Below are 18,709 nucleotides of genomic sequence, written 5' to 3'. Positions count from 1 at the left end.
CCTTTATAATAAATAGGTAACATATGTGCTTCCCAGAGTTCTATGAGATGCTCTAGCAAATTAATGGAACCCAAGAAAGGGGTCGTGGGAATCCTGGTTTATAGCCAGTTGGTCAGAAGTATAGGTTACAATCTACTACAGGTTGAATATACCCAATCCAAAAATCTGAAATCCAAAATCTGCAACTTTTTGAGCACCAACATGACACACAAGTGGAAAATTCCACACCTGACTGTGATAGGTTACAGTCAAAATGCAGGCACACGACACACAGTTTATGAAAAGTATTAAAAATATTTTATAAAATTACCTTCAGGCTATTTGTATCAGGTGTATACAAAACATAAATGGACTTCATGTTTAGACCTGGGTCCCATTCCCAAGATATCTCATCGTGTATATGCAAATATTTCAAAAAATGGAAAAGTCCAAAACTCCAAACACTTCTGTTCCCCAGCATTTCGGATATGGAATACTCAACCTGTGCTTGAGACTGGCATCTGAAGTAGAGATAGTCTTGTGGGACCCAGCCCTCAACCTGTGGGATCTGATGCTATCTCTAGGTAGGCAGTGTCAGAATTGAGTTAAATCACAGGACACCCAGTTGGTGTGTACAGGAGAATTGTTTGGTGTGCGGGGATGGGGTGCGGGGAGACCCCCACATCTGTCATCAGAAGTGTTGTGCTGACTGTGTAAGAGAAAAAAGGTGTTTTTAAAAAATATCTTACAGAGCAGCCCAAACTAAGACATGACTTTTTTCTCCCTTATTTCCCAGTCCAATAGTTTTCATTTTTCCATTCAATAAGAAGAAATATGCAAATAAATGATAAAATATCAGAGCTGGAGGGAAACTCTCATGTTATCAATCCAACCAATTTACAAATGAGGAAAAGTACACCTTAAAAAGGGAAGTAACTGGCCAAAGCCCTCAATTTAGAGGCATCATGGCCAGAATCTACATTTGTACTTCCTGCTCTGGGATCCTACTGCCTGACCACTTTTTGCCTTCCCTGATTTCAAAGCTGAAACAACCACAATGAAGAAGTAATTTGCACTCTTTAGAATTTAGTTTCCTCTCCCACAAAATTAGGGTTTTGGAAGAATGAATTGTCATCTCTCTTATGGCTCCAAGAGTTAGTACCATCCCTCACCTTCCCACTCTTGGTGGAGATACCTTTGAAGGATGCTCAATACTTAACCCATTTCCCCTTGGCTCTGACAAAGAAAAGACATTTTAGCTATCATAGGATGCCTCTAACTTATCACAATTCACATTTTAATTCCTACTTTCAACTCCTAATTAAAGTAGAAAATCTGTGTGTATGTGTGTGGTTTTTTTTTTTTTTTTTTACTTACCATATCTGAAGCTTAATTTTCTTTCCGTCTAGTTCTATTGTTCTGATTTTAAAATCAATTCCTGCCAGAAAAACAAGAAAGATATGCTAAGTTTCTTCAAATGTAATTTCTTCAAATATAATCCAAGTCTTATTAGGAAGAGGACAAAGATTTCTATTGAAAAAAAGCTCTCCAACGCACTGGAAAATGTGAACACAGAGAGGGTGTGAATGGTATGTTTCCTCTGAATACAAGCTGAAGAAAGGAATGCTAATTACTCAGCAAAGAATTCCCACACATGTTAAATGCACGTATTATATGCCTCATTATTCTGACACAAATGGATCACATCCTGCAAAGTTACATAATTTAGATAGATTGAGAACATGCCACATTTTCTACTTTCTGAAATATTAATACATATAAACAATGCTTCCCACCCTCACCCCCCATCTTTCCCTGGGACCTCTTTAAAATATCTTCTCCTCCATCTCCCTCCATTTGTTTCTTCAGAATTTGCAACTGACTGAGGAAAAAGAAAAAAAACCCAACCCCCAAACCCTGCCTATTTGATGGCAGGGGAGGGAGGGAAAGCTGGCACGTCTACTTTATACGGTTAGCAAGTATTTTACATACATTTTAATAAATGTTCCCCACATATAACTGGATAGACCTGAAATAGCCAGAATGAATTTTAGCCCTGGCTGCACTTAGGAACTACCCAGTGCTATGATTTGAATGTCTCTCCAAAAACTCATATTGAAATTTAATTGCCATTGTGACAGTAATAAGAGGTGGGACCTTTAAGAGCTGATTGGGTCCTGAGGGCAGAGCCCCCATGAATGAACTGTCCTCATGGCAGGAGTGGGTTAGTTATCCTTCATGCTCTCTCTCTTGCATGTGCTCGCTTGTCCTTCAGCTCTTCTGCCATGGCATAATGCAGCTAGAATCACCAGATGCCAGTGCCATGTCATTGAGTCCCAGGACTTCCCAACCTCCAGAACCATTTGCTAAATAAATTTCTGTTCATTGTCAATTACCCAGTCTCAGGTATTCAGAAGAAAATGGATTAAGACACTTGGGGAACTTTAAAAAAATACTCATCCCCAAATTCTGAGATTCTGACTTAACTGGTCAAGGGTGGGCCCTGGGCACTAGTCATTTTAAGAGTTTCCCAGGCGATTCTAACCTGAAATGAAGAAGAACTTAACAGGGCCTGACAGGTGGGATGTGAAAGTCATTTGGGGCTCTGGTACTTCCCAAGTTCAAGCTCTCCCTTACCTACTTCCCCCTACCATGGTAGCTCAAAACTTGTTATTTATCAATTTCAACCACAAAGAACCACAAAGCAGCTGACAAATATCAGCATGTTCTATCACATACCAGGAATAAGCTTTCTGAGGAGACCAGTCAGTGAATACAACTAAAGTGCAATTTGCTAAACCCTCATCATCTGGCTACTCAGTTTGTTTTATATTTTTCTATTTTTTTGCACGCTGTATAAAAAAAAAACCCTTAATGTGGTTTCCAAAACATTTCAAGAAAACATGTAAATTATGTATCCTCTAAGTTGACTTAAACATTAATTGCAGTTATTTTGGGGAGGGGACTTCAACCGCTATGTTACTACAACCTTCTTTCATACAAACATTGAAAGTACCCCAAAATGCTGCTTCACAGCTCCAGCTTTATATATGTGTAGGCAAAACCAATTGGATTTTTCCCTTCTTCTCTATGTGGTACTTTTCCCCCAGGGAGTCTTGTGAATCTTGAAACAGACAACACTCACACCCAAGCTAATCAAGCAGAACAGCTTCTTAATCATTCTTTCCCCTCACCAATAACCAACCATGGATTGTTAACAAATACAATCAATATCCCCAGGTTATTTGACTCTAATTTTCTCCACTAAGGTACCTCCCTCAGCATTGCAGGGTCTGCAATGTTGGAAGCAAAACTTAGCAACACAGCATAATTGTTATTGCTTGCATCCCACAGAATTTATTGTGGCCATCGCTCATTTAAGACTTAATAGACATTGATTTTTATTGTGATTTATGTTTTTCTAAACACAATCTAGTGTAACAAAGACCTTCAGGAATCTTCCTCTATCTTTTATCTCTTTCTGTCCTGGCATCAAGAACAATGTCCAACACCTGGTAGGTATTTAATAAATATTTCTTGAGATTAACATTTTGAAAAAAGTTCATGACTTTCCAAATCCATAGAAACAGGCCAGGCGCGGTGGCTCACACCTGTAATCCTAGCACTCTGGGAGGCCAAGGAGGGTGAATTGCTCGAGGTAAGGAGTTCGAAACCAGCCTGAGCAAGAGCGAGACCCCGTCTCTACTATAAATAGAAAGAAATTAATTGGCCAACTAATATATATAGAAAAAATTAGCTGGGCATGGTGGCATATGCCTGTAGTCCCAGCTACTTGGGAGGCTGAGGCAGGAGGATTGCTTGAGCTGAGGCAGGAGGATTGCTTGAGTCCAGGAGTTTGAGGTTGCTGCGAGCTAGGCTGATGCCACGGCACTCACTGTAGCCTGGGCAACAAAGTGAGACTCTGTCTCAAAAACAAAAGAAAAACAAATCCATAGAAACAAAAAGTAGTTACCAGGAGCTGGAAAGAGGGTAAAAGGGAGTTGTTGTTTAATGGGTGAGTTTCGGATTTACAAGATAAAATAGTTCTGGAGATCAGTTGCACAACAATGTAAATATACTAAACACGACTGAAGTGTACTTTAAAATTGGTTAAGATGGAAACTTTACGTGTTTTTTTACCACAATAAAAAAGGGAAAAAATCATGACTTTCAAAGTGTTTACTGTATCTTTGAAGAATAAATTAAAAGGCTAATGTCCAATATTTCATCATTTAATAGCTCATTCACATTTCAAATAAAAGATAATGTATATAAAAATGTCTGTTCAGATTAATACTTTCCTTATTCTGGTTTATTAAGATGGTAACTCCTGTTTTTTCAAGGTACTTTACCACCTTCATTCAATAAAGCTATTTTGAGGGTTCCTTAATGTCTCACTCTCCAGTTAAAATGCTTTGAAAACTTTCCACTAACCTAGTCTTTTAGGTATTTTGTATTTGTTAGAAATAATTACCTTTCAGTTATTTGAGGAAGTTCTAAAAGATGGTGATACTTAACCATATTTTCACTATTCAAAGGTTTTCCATGTTTTAAGAGTTGTGAACGGTGGTATTTAGCTTTTGCTTATGCTGTTGTTAAGGGTCAATGGATACAAGTGCTGTGAAGCCCAGTCAAATTAGCACAACACAGGAAAAAAAAAGCAAGCAGGGATCTAAAATGGGTAACATTTCTAGAAAGTAAGAAATTTTCCTAAAAATGGGAAAAAAAATCATTATTACTGAAAAGCACTGAATCATAGGTTAGGTTCTGTCATTAACAACTTTTAGACATGTTGCTTAACTGCTCTAAACCTCTATATCCTCATCTATAAAAAAGGCTGAGAGCATCTAATTAGGTAAATTATATAATGTGTGCGAGCGCTTTGGGAACTCTGAAATTCCAGATAAACCTAAGAGATTACATATTCGGATTCCATTATCCTACAGCTCTTGTCACTTCATGCACGGATTATTTATAATAGCTTCCCAGGATACTGTGCCAACATCTCTCCCTGGTCTAATTCCCCTACGTGCCACTTCTAGAATAACTTTCAACAATCCCTGTGGTAATGTCACTGCACTATTTAAGGAACCATGGATCCAACTTCCTCAACCTGGCGATACAGCGTTTCCTGGATGTACTTTTCTCCTGACCCTGCAACTCTCAAGAGTTTCTCCAACTTAGGCCCTTTGTTCTCTCTGTAGCCCCATACCTCCCCTTCCTTCACTTCCGCCTGACAACCTCACCGTAGCCTTCTCGGAGTGGGCCACTCTACCCATGCAGTTCTCTCTCTCCTCAGCTCTCTACTCAGACATGTCCATCTCTACCTCAAGGCTTGGCTTTTGCACAGTGATTTAATCCAGTATTATTTGGTTTTATTAACATATTGCTCTGTAACTGCTCTCAAATCAAGCAAAGACCCCATCCTCTCTTTGCCAGTTAGGTTGTACACAGGAACGTATATATGGTAGATAGTAAATTAAAGGTTAAATACTCTTACATAATTTAAACAAAGGTTAAATGCTACTAAGTATGAATATGGCTTTAAAAACCTTGGAAGCTCAGTTTTCTTAATATACTATACTAACAATACGCTAGGATGCTGACAAATCTTATTCAAGTAAGAAAATGAAGATACATTACAATTAATTTGACAATAATATCAGTAGAAATATATAGTGGATTAACATTCACTTTAAAATTTAAAGTAAAGATAATTTCCTGAGGCTACTCTGGGGACTAAAAGAATAATTAGCTGTAAAATGATAATATAATTATATCAATTAGGATGCTTTTAGCTGCAAACAACAGAAACCCCAAATCAAACTATTATAGTTGAAGGTAATTTGTTGATTCATACAACAAGCCCAGTGGTGAGCTGGGGTTCAGAGATTGCTCAGCCTAGCGTTCTGCCTCCTTTCTCCACACCTCCCTTGGCTTTGCTCTCCTGGGAGTATCAATTTTATCCTCTGACAGATAGCAGTTCCTGACCACAACAGCAATACTGAGAAGAAAAGAGATCATCTTTTTCTGCCTCTCTCTTAAATTGAGAAAGTGTTTCCCCAAACCCTCCAATGAATTTTCCTTCATGTCTCATTTCCGGACTTATAACAACGTGAATGTCATGCTCTGGCAGTCTGAGGCTGAGTTCCTGCACCAAACACTCCCATGGGGAGCTACCCAGATTGGATTAATCTAAATCCATCCCTAAATTTAGATTAATCAAGGCCCATTCCTGGAGCTGGGTCACTCCTCCAATCCATAGGCCTGCTAAAAATAGTAGAGAGGGTAGAAAGGCTGCTGGGATTAACCATATCTTCTACAATAACACTCAAATCTAATTAATAAAATTTTATATTCACAGCTATATGAAATTAACAAATTATAACAGCTGTCACTACTACGCTGTCATGAATGTTATTACATTTAATGATAAACTGTAGTACTTCTCTGAAGGTAATTTTGCCTAGGGTTCAGCCAATAACCAGGGGGGAAAAATAAAGGGGAAAAGGGGCAATAAGCAACCCAAGTAGCTACCACAACATCTCTGTGTTAAACTGACTGTAGTTGCCAGGAGAGTTCTGAGCCCACAATTCTAAAGACCTGGTTTATCCTTTAGCCCCAGATGACTAAAGACTAAAAAAAGGAGGAGTGGGCTGTCATACTGACAGTGGCAAGAACCACAGCTCGTCCTGGCAGTAAGGGAACAACTTTTCTTTCTTTCTTTCTTTCTTTCTTTCTTTCTTTCTTTCTTTCTTTCTTTCTTTCTTTCTTTCTTTCTTTCTTTCTTTCTTTCTTTCTTTCTTTCTTTCTTTCTTTCTTTCTTTCTTTCTTTCTTTCTTTCTTTCTTTCTTTCTTTCTTTCTTTTCTTTCTTTCTTTCTTTCTTTCTTTCTTTCTTTCTTTCTTTCTTTCTCTCTCTCTCTCTCTCTCTCTCTCTCTCTTCCTTTCCTTCCTTCCTTCCTTCCTTCCTTCCTTCCTTCCTTCCTTCCTTCCTTCCTTCCTTCCTTCCTTTCCTTCCTTCCCTCCCTCCCTCTCTCTCTCTCTCTCTCTCTCTCTCTCTCTCTCTCTCTCTTTCTCTCTCTCTCTCTCTCTTTCTTTCTTTCTTTCTTTCTTTCTTTCTTTCTTTCTTTCTTTCTTTCTTTCTTTCTTTCTTTCTTTCAATTTAAAGGGACTATACAACCTCAAAAAACACAGCTTCTGAAGGGTATTAGATTTAGGGTCAAAAAGTCTGTCAGATTTCAATAGCCTTTTAGAGAGCATCATTTTTTGGCAGCACGCAACAAAATAACTCACGTTCAAAATGGCAACCGTGAGTCATCCCGACTCATGAGCAATCTGTGTGCCCCACTGGGAGGTGTGTGGCCTACCAAGCAGGCCATACAACCCAACATCTAAGTTCAGGAGACAAGATTCCATGTTGTTCAAATAGGCCCCAACATCAATTTTTTTGATGGTTTTAAAGTCGTCCCAGTTTCCTCATTAATATTTATCTAGTCAATAAGATAGGAACTCTAAATTGTAAAAAAAATTCAATGGGACTCAAAGCCATTTTCATTTTGAATTTAAATACACATACTTTCTTTCTCTCTCTAATAGATTTTTATTTTTTCTGAATTGATTCATCTGAAAAATGGTTGCTTATAACTGATATATGTTATGCACTGTGAGGAGGCAGGGAAACAAGTACGAAAGAGAATCATAGAATTATAGACTTGGAAAGTTCTTTAGAGATCATTAGTCCAATCCTTCCTTTGTGGCTAAGAAAAATGAGGCCCAGAGAGATGCAGCAGTTTACCCAGATTCATGAAGACCAATACAAAAAGGGGAATCAAATAAAATTTTGGCATTTAAAGATCAGGCCTTCCTAAAGAGAAACGTACAAGAATGTCCAATCTTGCTAAGGAAGCCCACTCCTTAAGGGTCATAGTATAAAACACTGGCAATAACAGAAATGTCCACCAATAGGAGAATGCCCTGGTGTACAAGGGTTCACTCTGGGGCAGTGAACAGGAGCCTCAGGTATCAACACGGGTGAATCTAAAAAAACATAATACTAAGGGAAAAAAAACAAGGTGCAGAAATATACAGAGTCAAACCATTTCTAAAAAAAAATTAAAAAGTACCAAAACAATAGTATTTATCATTTAAATATATGTAATTAAGTATAAAACATACATGAGGATGATTATTAACACATTAAGGATAACTGTTACCTCTGGAGAGAAATGGAGGAAGAGAGATTCCCAGGGGGCTTCAACTACCACCCTTGTTCATACAATATGAAGATGGCCTGTGAATCCTCGGTTACCCTTCCCATACTGAATCAGCACGGTAGTGCCTGCTTTTCCCTGAATAAATCTCCTAAGGTATCTTTCATCTCTAATGAATATGTGCTTCCACAAGTCAGTTTTCCAGATAACTATTAATAATACTGGATCAAGTTCAGATTGGATCAAGTTCAGAAAGTAAGGGACAGAGCAGGGAACGGGGGTGGCAAGGAATGCTGGCTACTTTGATTTCAAGCAGGAGATTCAGAGACTTTTCCTTGCCCCTCCTGGAGGAAAAAGAGCTTTGATTTGGGCCAAGGAAAACTGAAGAATACACATTTGGGTCACTATGTTGGGAGTGGCACTCTGGCAGGAGGAACAAGGAAGTTCTGATTTTCTATTCAATGGGAGAAGAGAGAGGACAGTCACCACCCACTCCTTGGGGTGGGAGACAAGGAGGGGAGGCTCTGCCCTGCACTTCTGAGAAGGCAAAGTGGTACTTGAGGTCTCTGCATTGTCCAGGGTGACCGAGAAGGCACAAGAGCTGGCAGATACCTGGTAGCAAGGCACTAGTGAGGAATACGGAGTGAGCGCTTACCCAGAGTACTGCTTATTAGGTATTTCTTAGAAACCAGCGGTATAGTTGGACGCAGCTGGAGGGAAGGACTTGGCCAGCAGAACAGAGAGAAGGAAACTTTGAACCTGGCTCAAGTCCACAGTTAACAGACTTACCACGGAAAAGAAGCCTGGAATGAGTCGTATTGGGCTATCTTTCATTTCACAAATGAGACATAATTTAAACATTGAGAAGGAACAGATTGACTCTTTTACATTAAAGTCAAATTAGTCAGTCAACATAAGTTAATAATATAACTTTTTCTGTTTCAAGAAAATAAGGAATTTGCCCCTGGGTTTGTGAATGAGTGAAAGGATGCCATTGCTGGAGTATGGGAAAGAGTACTTTTCCTGGCGTTTGGAAATGTCTCTCTAGGGCCAGCGAGTTCCCCTGACCTCCAACATAAGCTGTGACTTGATGCATTGTGGCCTGTGGGCGCTGTAGCTTAGAATACACATGGCTCTCTCTTCTATCTTGGATATTCTTTTAGGTCACTTGGGGGAAGTCTGTTGCCTGGCCCAGTAAAATCAAGGTAGAGAAACATCACGGACCTGCAACGGAGGTTTTTTACACCTGATTCCCACTAAAGCTCTTTTAACAGTCCAATTTGGCTGCAGTCATGAGAACCATTCAGCCTTTCAATGAATGCTAGCAATGCAAGATTTCAATACTGGGTGTACTCCACAGCACTGCACATTTTTCTACACGGGTTATCTATCCCCTTTGACCCACTTTAAGAAGCAGAAGTTTAACATTGTGCTTTTACAATTAAAGACGGAAAAATGTACTTTGTTTCAAAAGCACATTTGGAAACATCTGTGATCCCAGGCTATCTGAATATGGGTTATGTGGCTTGTCTATTTACATTTCAGAGATCTTCCAGAAATAGAAAAAAGTTTCCCAAATATTGAAGTCCACTTTAAAGAAATGCTACATTCACTTCCTTACTCAAGATTTTTATTAACTATGAAGACACACAGTTCTTCAATGAATGGATCTTTCCAGCTTTGAAAGTTTCTTTGACAAACGCATTTTGCTTATGCTTTTCTTTCTTTCTTCCTTTCTTTTTTTTTTTTTTGTGAACTTTTAAGCATGGAGATTAATAAAATTTTAGAGTAGCTGATTTTAGGATAATTAGTTGAAATCTCTAATTAGAAAAATGGATTACTGAAATAGGAAAAAATGAGTCATAAACTGAAGCCTCAAAATATTTTTTTTAAAAAAGGACTTGTATGTGTAAAGGAAATAAAATTAAGAATGTCACTTAGATAAAAAAGAGAGGAGTTCAAGGCATTGTTCCTTTATAAGTACAGATTACATGTAGAAAGCTATTTTCACCCAAGTACAAATTTTGCTGGATATATTTAGAACTATTTAGCTTTTCGTTTATTTATATTAAAATTTATAATCTATTTTCTTGTTTGAAAATTAGAAAGTCTAAAGTTTAGGAGAAAAACACATTAAAAGCAAGTTTAGGCCGGGCATTCTGTCTCATGCATATAATCCTAGCACTTTGGGAGGTCAAGGTGGGAGGATTACTTGAGGCCAGGAGTTAGAGACCAGCCTGAGCAACATAGTAAGACCTCATCTCTACAAAAACTAAAAAAAAACAGCTGGGTGTGGTGGCACATGCTTGTAGTCCCAGCTACTTCGGACGCTGAGACAAGAGGATCACTTGAACCCAGTAGTTTGAGGCTGCAGTGGCAGCCTCTGCACTCTAGCCGAGGCAACAGAATGAGATCCTCTCTCTCTCTCTCTCCCTCTCCCTCTCTCTCTCTCTCTCTCTCTCTCTCTCTCTCTCTCTCTCTCTCTCTCTCTCTCTCTCCCTCCCTCCCTCCCTCCCTCCCTCTCTCTCTCTCTCTCTCTCTCTCTCTCTCTCTCTCTCTCTCTCTCTCTCTCTCTCTCTCTTTCTCTCTGTCTCTCTCTCTCTCTCTCACACACACAGAGTAAGTTTTGAAGACATTTTAACAACAGTGTGAAATGATCACTGGCAGCTAAACATATTTATGTTAGCTTTGTTAAATTCAACAGAGGAAAAAGGGGAATCTTTTTTAAAGGGGGACTAATAAATGGTATTTTTAGAGCAAATATAACTTGCCCTTAAAAAAAAAAACACCTGATTTATTAAAAAGACAGACTAGAATTTTCAGATTTCTTTGGTTCTTCTATGAATAGGAAATGGTAAATCAAATGCCATTTATGTATAAATCAACAGTGACACACATTACCACTTCCTGCTGAAAAAGCTGCATGGCTTTACACTGTTTTTCAATTTTCTACTTGTTACTAAATTAAATTCAATTCCTGGCATTCTTCATATGACAGCTGGATCCATAAAATCTAATCATACCAACAAACGATAACAAACTCATAAACTAATTCAAGAAATTAGGAAGAACTTAATAATTTTTCTTTGAGCCATAAACATGCATGACAGATATAAAAATAGCACAGTTAAGAATAGTTATATGTAATGTCTATATTTGAGAGTCTCAAATGGCTTTAATCTATAAGATTAAAATATAATGATCCAATTAACCCTTAAAATATCTTTGGAAATAAAAGGGCAAAATAAATAATTATATATCAAATGATATCTACTAAAATATAACTATGTGTTGAATCACAAATAAAAGGTTTCTTAGAGCTAGACCCAACAAAAGTCAAGAAAAACAGAAATAGCAAATAAATTATAACAACACAGCTACAACTCAGATAAAGTATGTAGAAACAACTAGGAAACACTGAGAATTTTAAATCTGATTAAGGAGCTAGCAGAGATTACCCAGCATTCAGTTTAACATTTGAGACTGGCCAAATGAATGCATGACAAGTCTTCTTTGCAAATCTTGCACTTTGAAAAGGAAATGTGTTTTAAGTGTTACTCAATCTGGAAGTAGCAATGAGCTTGACGATGTCAAAATGTGGATCTTAGAGATTCTCACTGAACAGATGTTTTACTTTCAACAAAATCTCTTTTCATAAAAGGCCTAATTTGTGAACTAACCTTTTTTTATTTTTTTTTTTTTTAATTCTTTTTTTTTTTCTTTTTGGAGACATGGTCTCCCTCTGTTGCCCTGGCTGGAGTACACTGTAACATAGCTCACTGTAACATTGAACTCCTGGCTCAAGGGATCCTTCCACCTCAGCCTCACAAGTAGCTCGGGCTACAGGTGTGTGCCACCATGCCCAGTTAACTTTTTTATTTTTTGTAGAAACAGGGGTCTGTTACCCAGGCTGGTCTCAAACTCCTGGCCTCAAGCAATTCTCCTGCTTTGGCCTCCCAAAGTGATGGGATTATAGGCCTGAGCCACTAAGCCTGGCCCATGAACTAAACTCTCTTAAAGAATAAAATTCAGGGCCGGGCGCGGTGGCTCAAGCCTGTAATCCTAGCACTCTGGGAGGCCAAGGCGGGCGGATTGCTCGAGGTCAGGAGTTGGAAACCAGTCTGAGCAAGAGCAAGAGCAAGACCCCGTCTCTACTATAAATAGAAAGAAATTAATTGGCCAACTAATATATATATATATAATTAGCCGGGCGTGGTGGCACATGCCTGTAGTCCCAGCTACTCGGGAGGCTGAGGCAGAAGGATTGCTTGAGCCCAGGAGTTTGAGGTTGCTGTGAGCTAGGCTGACGCCACGGCACTCACTCTAGCCTGTGCAACAAAGCGAGACTCTGTCTCAAAAAAAAAAAAAGAATAAAATTCAGAACACCTTTGAATTTCTATTTACTTCCCCTTTATTAATTCATGACCATCTCAAGAACCAAACTGTTCCAAAACAAAACCAGTTGCATCTCCTCTGCTCCATGCATTATTTCCAAGAAAACGTACCCTTGTAACAGGAAAACCCTCTAGTATGAATCAATATCACTTTTTTAAACCCAGAATTTACTTGTTTGAACTTCAACAACTCAGAATCAGGTTTGTTTCATTTTAAGAGAGAAGGGAAGGAAGGCTCTGTAGTTATTAAAAAAATGAAGATTTTAAAGAAGAAAATCCTGATTTTAAGCACTATTGCCATGGGGAAAACATACTGCCAAATCATTGGAATTATCACTGGAAAAAATTACAACTACATTCCAATGATGCTGTGCCAAAAATGCAGTGAAACTGAGCCTTTGGATCTTCCCAATATTGACCACGTATCATTTTTTCCACTCATTCAGAGGTAAGTGAAAGCTAAAAAGAAAACAAAATTATAAAGTAATAGAACCAAGTAATAACACTTTCTGGTACAACTAAAAACAAATAATATATTTTTTCTCTTTGAGTTCTTAAATGAGGAAAAATTTTATAAATTATTATCCATGTAATAGATAATAACTAGAGTTAAAATAAACTTTAGCTACAATTTTATTATTTTCCAGGAAAATTCCCAAGTTATTTTGTTTTGAAAGATTTCAACTTCTATTGTTATAAAATGTAAAATTTATTTAACATTCATTTTCTCCACCCAGTTATTACAATCAACAATTTTGGGGTGGAGGGGAGATATGTACCAAATTACCGGAGGCAGAAGAGAAGACTCTAAAGTCATGCTCTCTCTCCTGAAGGCCCACTTATCCCTCCTCCCATCCTCTTCTCCCACTGACTTTTCTCTAGATAAAAGGAAAGTGATCAGAAATTATAAAATAAACAAACATAACTGCAAACTCCCAGTGCCCTGAATCCAGTTAGCAACAGCCTTTTCTTGATCAAAACCAACATCAATGCTATGAAAGTATAGTAAAATTAAGCAGCACTTAAAACTCACTGCAGCCAGTGTGATAGATTGATAATTAAAATAAGCTGATGAGTAAGGTTAAAACAGATGGAGTATATGCAAGCAAAACGATGAGACAAAAATCAACAAAAATGGCACAAACAGCATGTAATTTTTCCCAATCAAAAATGAAAACCTACCAATGATTACATTCTCTGGATCTGTAAGCACAATCCTGTATGATACAAAAGTTTAAAGTTGACAATACTCTATAACCTTCATGCACATAGTAAATACTTCCACAAGACAATTATACATATCTATGTATGTAGCCATTCATCTTAAAATAATTAAAACATTTTTCTAACTTTACAGGATGTTAAAGGATTCTGTCCTCTACAACTTCCTTGGCTTGGCTTTTAAAACAGAATACAGTATTAAAACTGGATCAGTAAATCCAAGATAATCTCGAACCTATGTTTCAGACTTAAGGATGTAGTCCAGACCAATGAAGGAGCTAGAACGTGCCATATTTTCTTTTGTCTCCTTGTAACCCAGCTAATTGTCCCTTTAAACTTTAAATACACAAAGAATGAGTAATAATTATATTCAAAGCATAAATAATTGGATTGTTAAAATACACTATAGCAGACTTCACATTCAATCATTATTCTCTGTACTTTCAGATCCCAATGTTTAGCAAAGAGGGGATGGTGGGGAAGAGAAAGAAAAACCTAAAGGACATTCACAATCAACTGTTTTAAAGAAGTCATCCTGCCGGGCGCGGTGGCTCACTCCTGTAATCCTAGCTCTCTGGGAGGCCGAGGCGGGCGGATTGCTCAAGGTCAGGAGTTTGAAACCAGCCTGAGCAAGAGCAAGACCCCGTCTCTACCATAAATAGAAAGAAATTAATTGGCCAACTAATATATACAAAAAATTAGCCGGGCATGGTGGCGAATGCCTGTAGTCCCAGCTACTTGGGAGGCTGAGGCAGGAGGATTGCTTGAGCCAGGAGTTTGAGGTTGCTGTGAGCTAGGCTGACGTCACGGCACTCACTCTAGCCTGGGCAACAAAGCGAGACTCTGTCTCAAAAAAAAAAAAAAAAAAGAAGTCATCCTGATATTCTAATGGTCTGGAGAATCATCCAGTAGTACCACATATAATTTCTAAAACTGACCAAAAATTTATTTTAAATTATATTTTATCAGCTTGTTTTTATAAAACCAAATTCAAAGTAGAACATTCCATGGAAGGCCCTCCTCTTCACTGTCCCCTCCCAATACTAAGGAAGAGGCTTCAGGTATTAGAAGCAAGAAACTGTACTGTTTCCATTGACTCATTCACAATCTTGGATAGGAGAATTATTTTTATGTTTCCCTTAATCCACTTCTTTCAAAATGGACAGTTCTTTTCAAATTCAGGAGAAGTACATTAAGGATCACTGAATGTCTGTGAACACTTGTCTTCCTCAAACAAGTTTTTCAAAGTTATAGAATATGCTTTTTAAACAGGTCAACTTTAGGCAGTCGGCCCAACTCAGAGGCATGTATGATACAAAAGACGCATTTGGAAGTCTCTAGCCTGACCTTGAGCCCGGAGAGCAATGGCCCTTATTTCCACAACAGAATATCAGGGAGTGAGCAACCAAGAGCTATGTCTTTTCTTAGGCAAGTACAGGCACACTTCCTAGAGAACAGCTTCCCTCCTCTCCCCCACCCTTTACTCCCCAGTGCTGGAATAACCACAGAACACTTTGTGTTTTATTCACCATGAAGGAATATTTTTAAGCTATTAAAAATGATACTTGGGCCAGACTCAAAAGCAGATTGGGGCCGGGTGCAGTGGCTCACGCCTGTAATCCTAGCACTCTGGGAGGCCGAGGCGGGTGGATTGCTCAAGGTCAGGAGTTCGAAACTACCCTGAGCAAGAGCGAGACCCCGTCTCTACTATAAATAGAAACAAATTAATTGGCCAACTAATATATATAGAAAAAATTAGCCGGGCATGGTGGCACATGCCTGTAGTCCCAGCTACTTGGGAGGCTGAGGCAGGAGGATTGCTTGAGCCCAGGAGTTTGAGGTTGCTGTGAGCTAGGCTGACGCCATGGCACTCACTCTAGCCTGGGCAACAAAGCGAGACTCTGTCTCAAAAAAAAAAAAAAAAAAATGATACTTGATCACTACCAAGATTTACAGAAACCTGAAAAATATTTATGCTATAATGTTATAAAAGTAGCAAAATATAAAATGTACTATGTCTGCAACTACGTAGAAATATATGTGCATATGGAAAGCAACATGTAAAACTATGAAGTAGTTATGTTAGGGTAAGTAGGTTAACAGTGAGATGATTTTCAAAATTACATACTAAAATTTTCATTTACTCTTATCTTTGCATTAAGCACTTTTGAAGAAAATATTACACATGCAACAGTGGAAATAGTACTCACTGCAAGTGAATTCCAAATTCTGGATTAAGGAAGCTTTTGGGGGCTTCCCTTGCAAAATTCTTAGCATTGAGTATAATGTTGTTTCTATGGGAAAAAAGCAAAAAAAAAAAAAAAAAAAAGGCACACCAGACAACCAATTCACACATTCCATCTGAAAGAGCTGGTGTTAAATGGGGACTACTACCAAATAGCCCAGACAAATTTGTTCCTTTTTCCCTAATGTTATAGTTCTAGTTTATTTGCTGTCACCTGCAAAAGAATGTGTGGGAAACAAAGAACAGAGTAAAGAAATGTGAACTTGCTTTCACACGATGCGTTTTGTGGCATCTGCAGAAACAAACCCACTAGGAAAGGCATGATCTGCAGATTTCATTTTTCCATGCTATCTCGTCCCTAATTAACGCAGATAATTCTGAGTTTGCCATACGATAATTTATTAACCATATTCAATTAATCTAATCAGCTGTAAAACAGGAGAGGGCAACAGTGCAAGCTTTAATAAAGGAAACTCATTGGATTTTAAAAGCTGCTCAGCTGAGGATCGTGGTGAATTCCCACACCGACAAAGGGCAAAAGTGGCATTGAGGAATAATTTGCTTTGTTATATTCTTATCTTTCTCCTCATAAGGGCTCACTCATATTACAATGGAGTTAAAAACAAAACAAAATAGAAGGTATACATAGATTATTTTAAAAGTAAATTCAAGGGTGCAGAAAATGAGAATTTTGGATTCTTGGGTGTGCAGGGAATGGATAGAGCCAGAATGTCTCCATATATGAACAACTGGGGAGAAAAATGAAAAAAACAAAACTGAACATCAAGTTGAAAAATTTACTTCTGCAATGGAAACGCTGGTGTCTTACAATGTTAAATTCACTGACCAGTTTTGGACTGATCTAGACGTATTTTTGCAGCACCCTAACTGTAACCCTAAGTTACTAATATCCCTGGAGGTCAGTAGTTGGAGACTAATATGAAAAACAAAAACAGAACTAGTCACTCACATGATCACATTACAGACACACCACAATTTCAAGGATGTCCTCAGGCAAGCCTGGGGCAGGATTTCCAAATGTGGTGGTCACAATTTTAGTGCTCTCAGTTAGGCCACCCTCATCATCAGGTCAGGAAATGCATACAAATGTGATGCAAAGAAATTAAGAAACATGAAACACAATGACTATGTATTTTTAGCCTCAAATGGTCTGTCAGCAGAAGGAGTGTAAAAGAAAATGTCACTGGGAACCGAAGAGATCACAACCATTGGCCTATAGTTCTTTGCATGAATTTCTGAGTGAAAGAAGAAAGCAGAAAAAATGTGTACACTCAGAAAAAATGGGTATTTAATCTATTTTGGATAAGCAATGTATCTTTGCAGGTCTCAAAATTGAAGGCTGAAGTCCATGCTTGGAGATTATGAAACTGAAGTCAGAGAAGTGGCAGATTTGGTCGCTTCTCAGACTTTCAGGCTATTTGTGAGTATAATTTATTTCTCAAATTATAGAACAGAAAACTGACTCAGGCTGCTTCATTTTAGCTATATAACAAGTATGGATAAAGAGTGCCCAACCACATGTGATAGCTACAACAAGGTTTAGCTTAGTCAAATGTAAGTCATACTTAATAGAAATTAAGTTGACTAACAAAAGAACAAATTTCAATGTTTACTTTGACAAGGATTAACAAGTGCCTCCATGAGCCTGAGGGAGTGAGTACAAAGATGAAAAGTTATGGGACTCAAGGAACTCCTAGGCTAGGAGTCAGTAAAACTTTATAACATGACAATCCTACTCCATACTTGTGAATTTTGTTAAAGATAATATTATTATATATATATTTTTAAGAGACAAGATCTCTGCCTCCAGGCTAGAGTACAGTGGCCTCATCATAGCTCACAGCAACCTCAAACTCCTGGGCTCAAATGATCCACCTGCCTCAGGCTCCTGAGTAGCTAGGACTACAGACGTATGCCACCATGCCTAGCAGCACAGCCATTTTATTAAGAAATTCTTGCTTCTAGATTAATCTGAAATAGATCTGATCATCCTAGCATCTTTCAAACTAGAAAAGACGCCATCCATAAAGGTCTGTTTTGGATCAGACTGAATATCTTTCCCAGGGCAAGGGTCAAAATAAGGGATGTTTAAGAGGTGGGGTAATAGGTCATTTTCTGCTCATATACCTGAAATCCATCCCATGTTAGCCTATGTAACAGAAACTATGACACTCATGCTGCCCTAGGAACCATATTCTTGGTTCTACAGTAAAGCTAGAAAGAATCAAAAAAACTTGGGATACCCGGGGTATTATCAGTGGTCAAATGTACTTGGCTGTATGAAGGATATCTTTTATATGCACATAAATATCTTCCAACATGGCCGGGTGCAGTGGCTCACGCCTGTAATCCTAGCACTCTGGGAGACTGAGGCGGGCGGATTGCTCGAGGTCAGGAGTTCGAAACCAGCCTGAGCAAGAGTGAGACCCTGTCTCTACTATAAATAGAAAGAAATTGACCAACTAATATATATAGAAAAAATTAGCCAGGCATGGTGGTGCATGCCTGTAGTCCCAGCTACTTGGGAGGCTGAGGCAGCAGGACTGCTTGAGCCCAGGGGTCTGAGGTTGCTGTGAGCTAGGCTGACGCCACAGCACTCATTCTAGCCTGGGCAACAAAGCGAGACTCTGTCTCAAAA

At 38.4% G+C, this 18,709-nt stretch overlaps 1 protein-coding gene across 1 annotated transcript in view; it reads right to left on the bottom strand.

Moving 5' to 3' along the window:
* The window catches only part of RAB8B (RAB8B, member RAS oncogene family), a 71,208-nt gene that overhangs the window by 19,350 nt on the left and 33,149 nt on the right, over positions 1 to 18,709 (bottom strand). The window contains exon 2 of the mRNA XM_012758668.2: positions 1,357 to 1,417. Coding sequence (XP_012614122.1) covers positions 1,357 to 1,417 — 61 coding nt within the window. The remainder of the gene's footprint in view (positions 1 to 1,356; positions 1,418 to 18,709) is intronic.

The sequence above is a fragment of the Microcebus murinus genome, chromosome 6, assembly GCF_040939455.1.
Source record: "Microcebus murinus isolate Inina chromosome 6, M.murinus_Inina_mat1.0, whole genome shotgun sequence".
Classification (NCBI taxonomy): Eukaryota; Metazoa; Chordata; class Mammalia; order Primates; family Cheirogaleidae; genus Microcebus; species Microcebus murinus.
The sequence above is the reverse complement of the archived record's forward strand: the minus strand, read 5'-3'. Positions and strand labels throughout refer to the sequence as shown.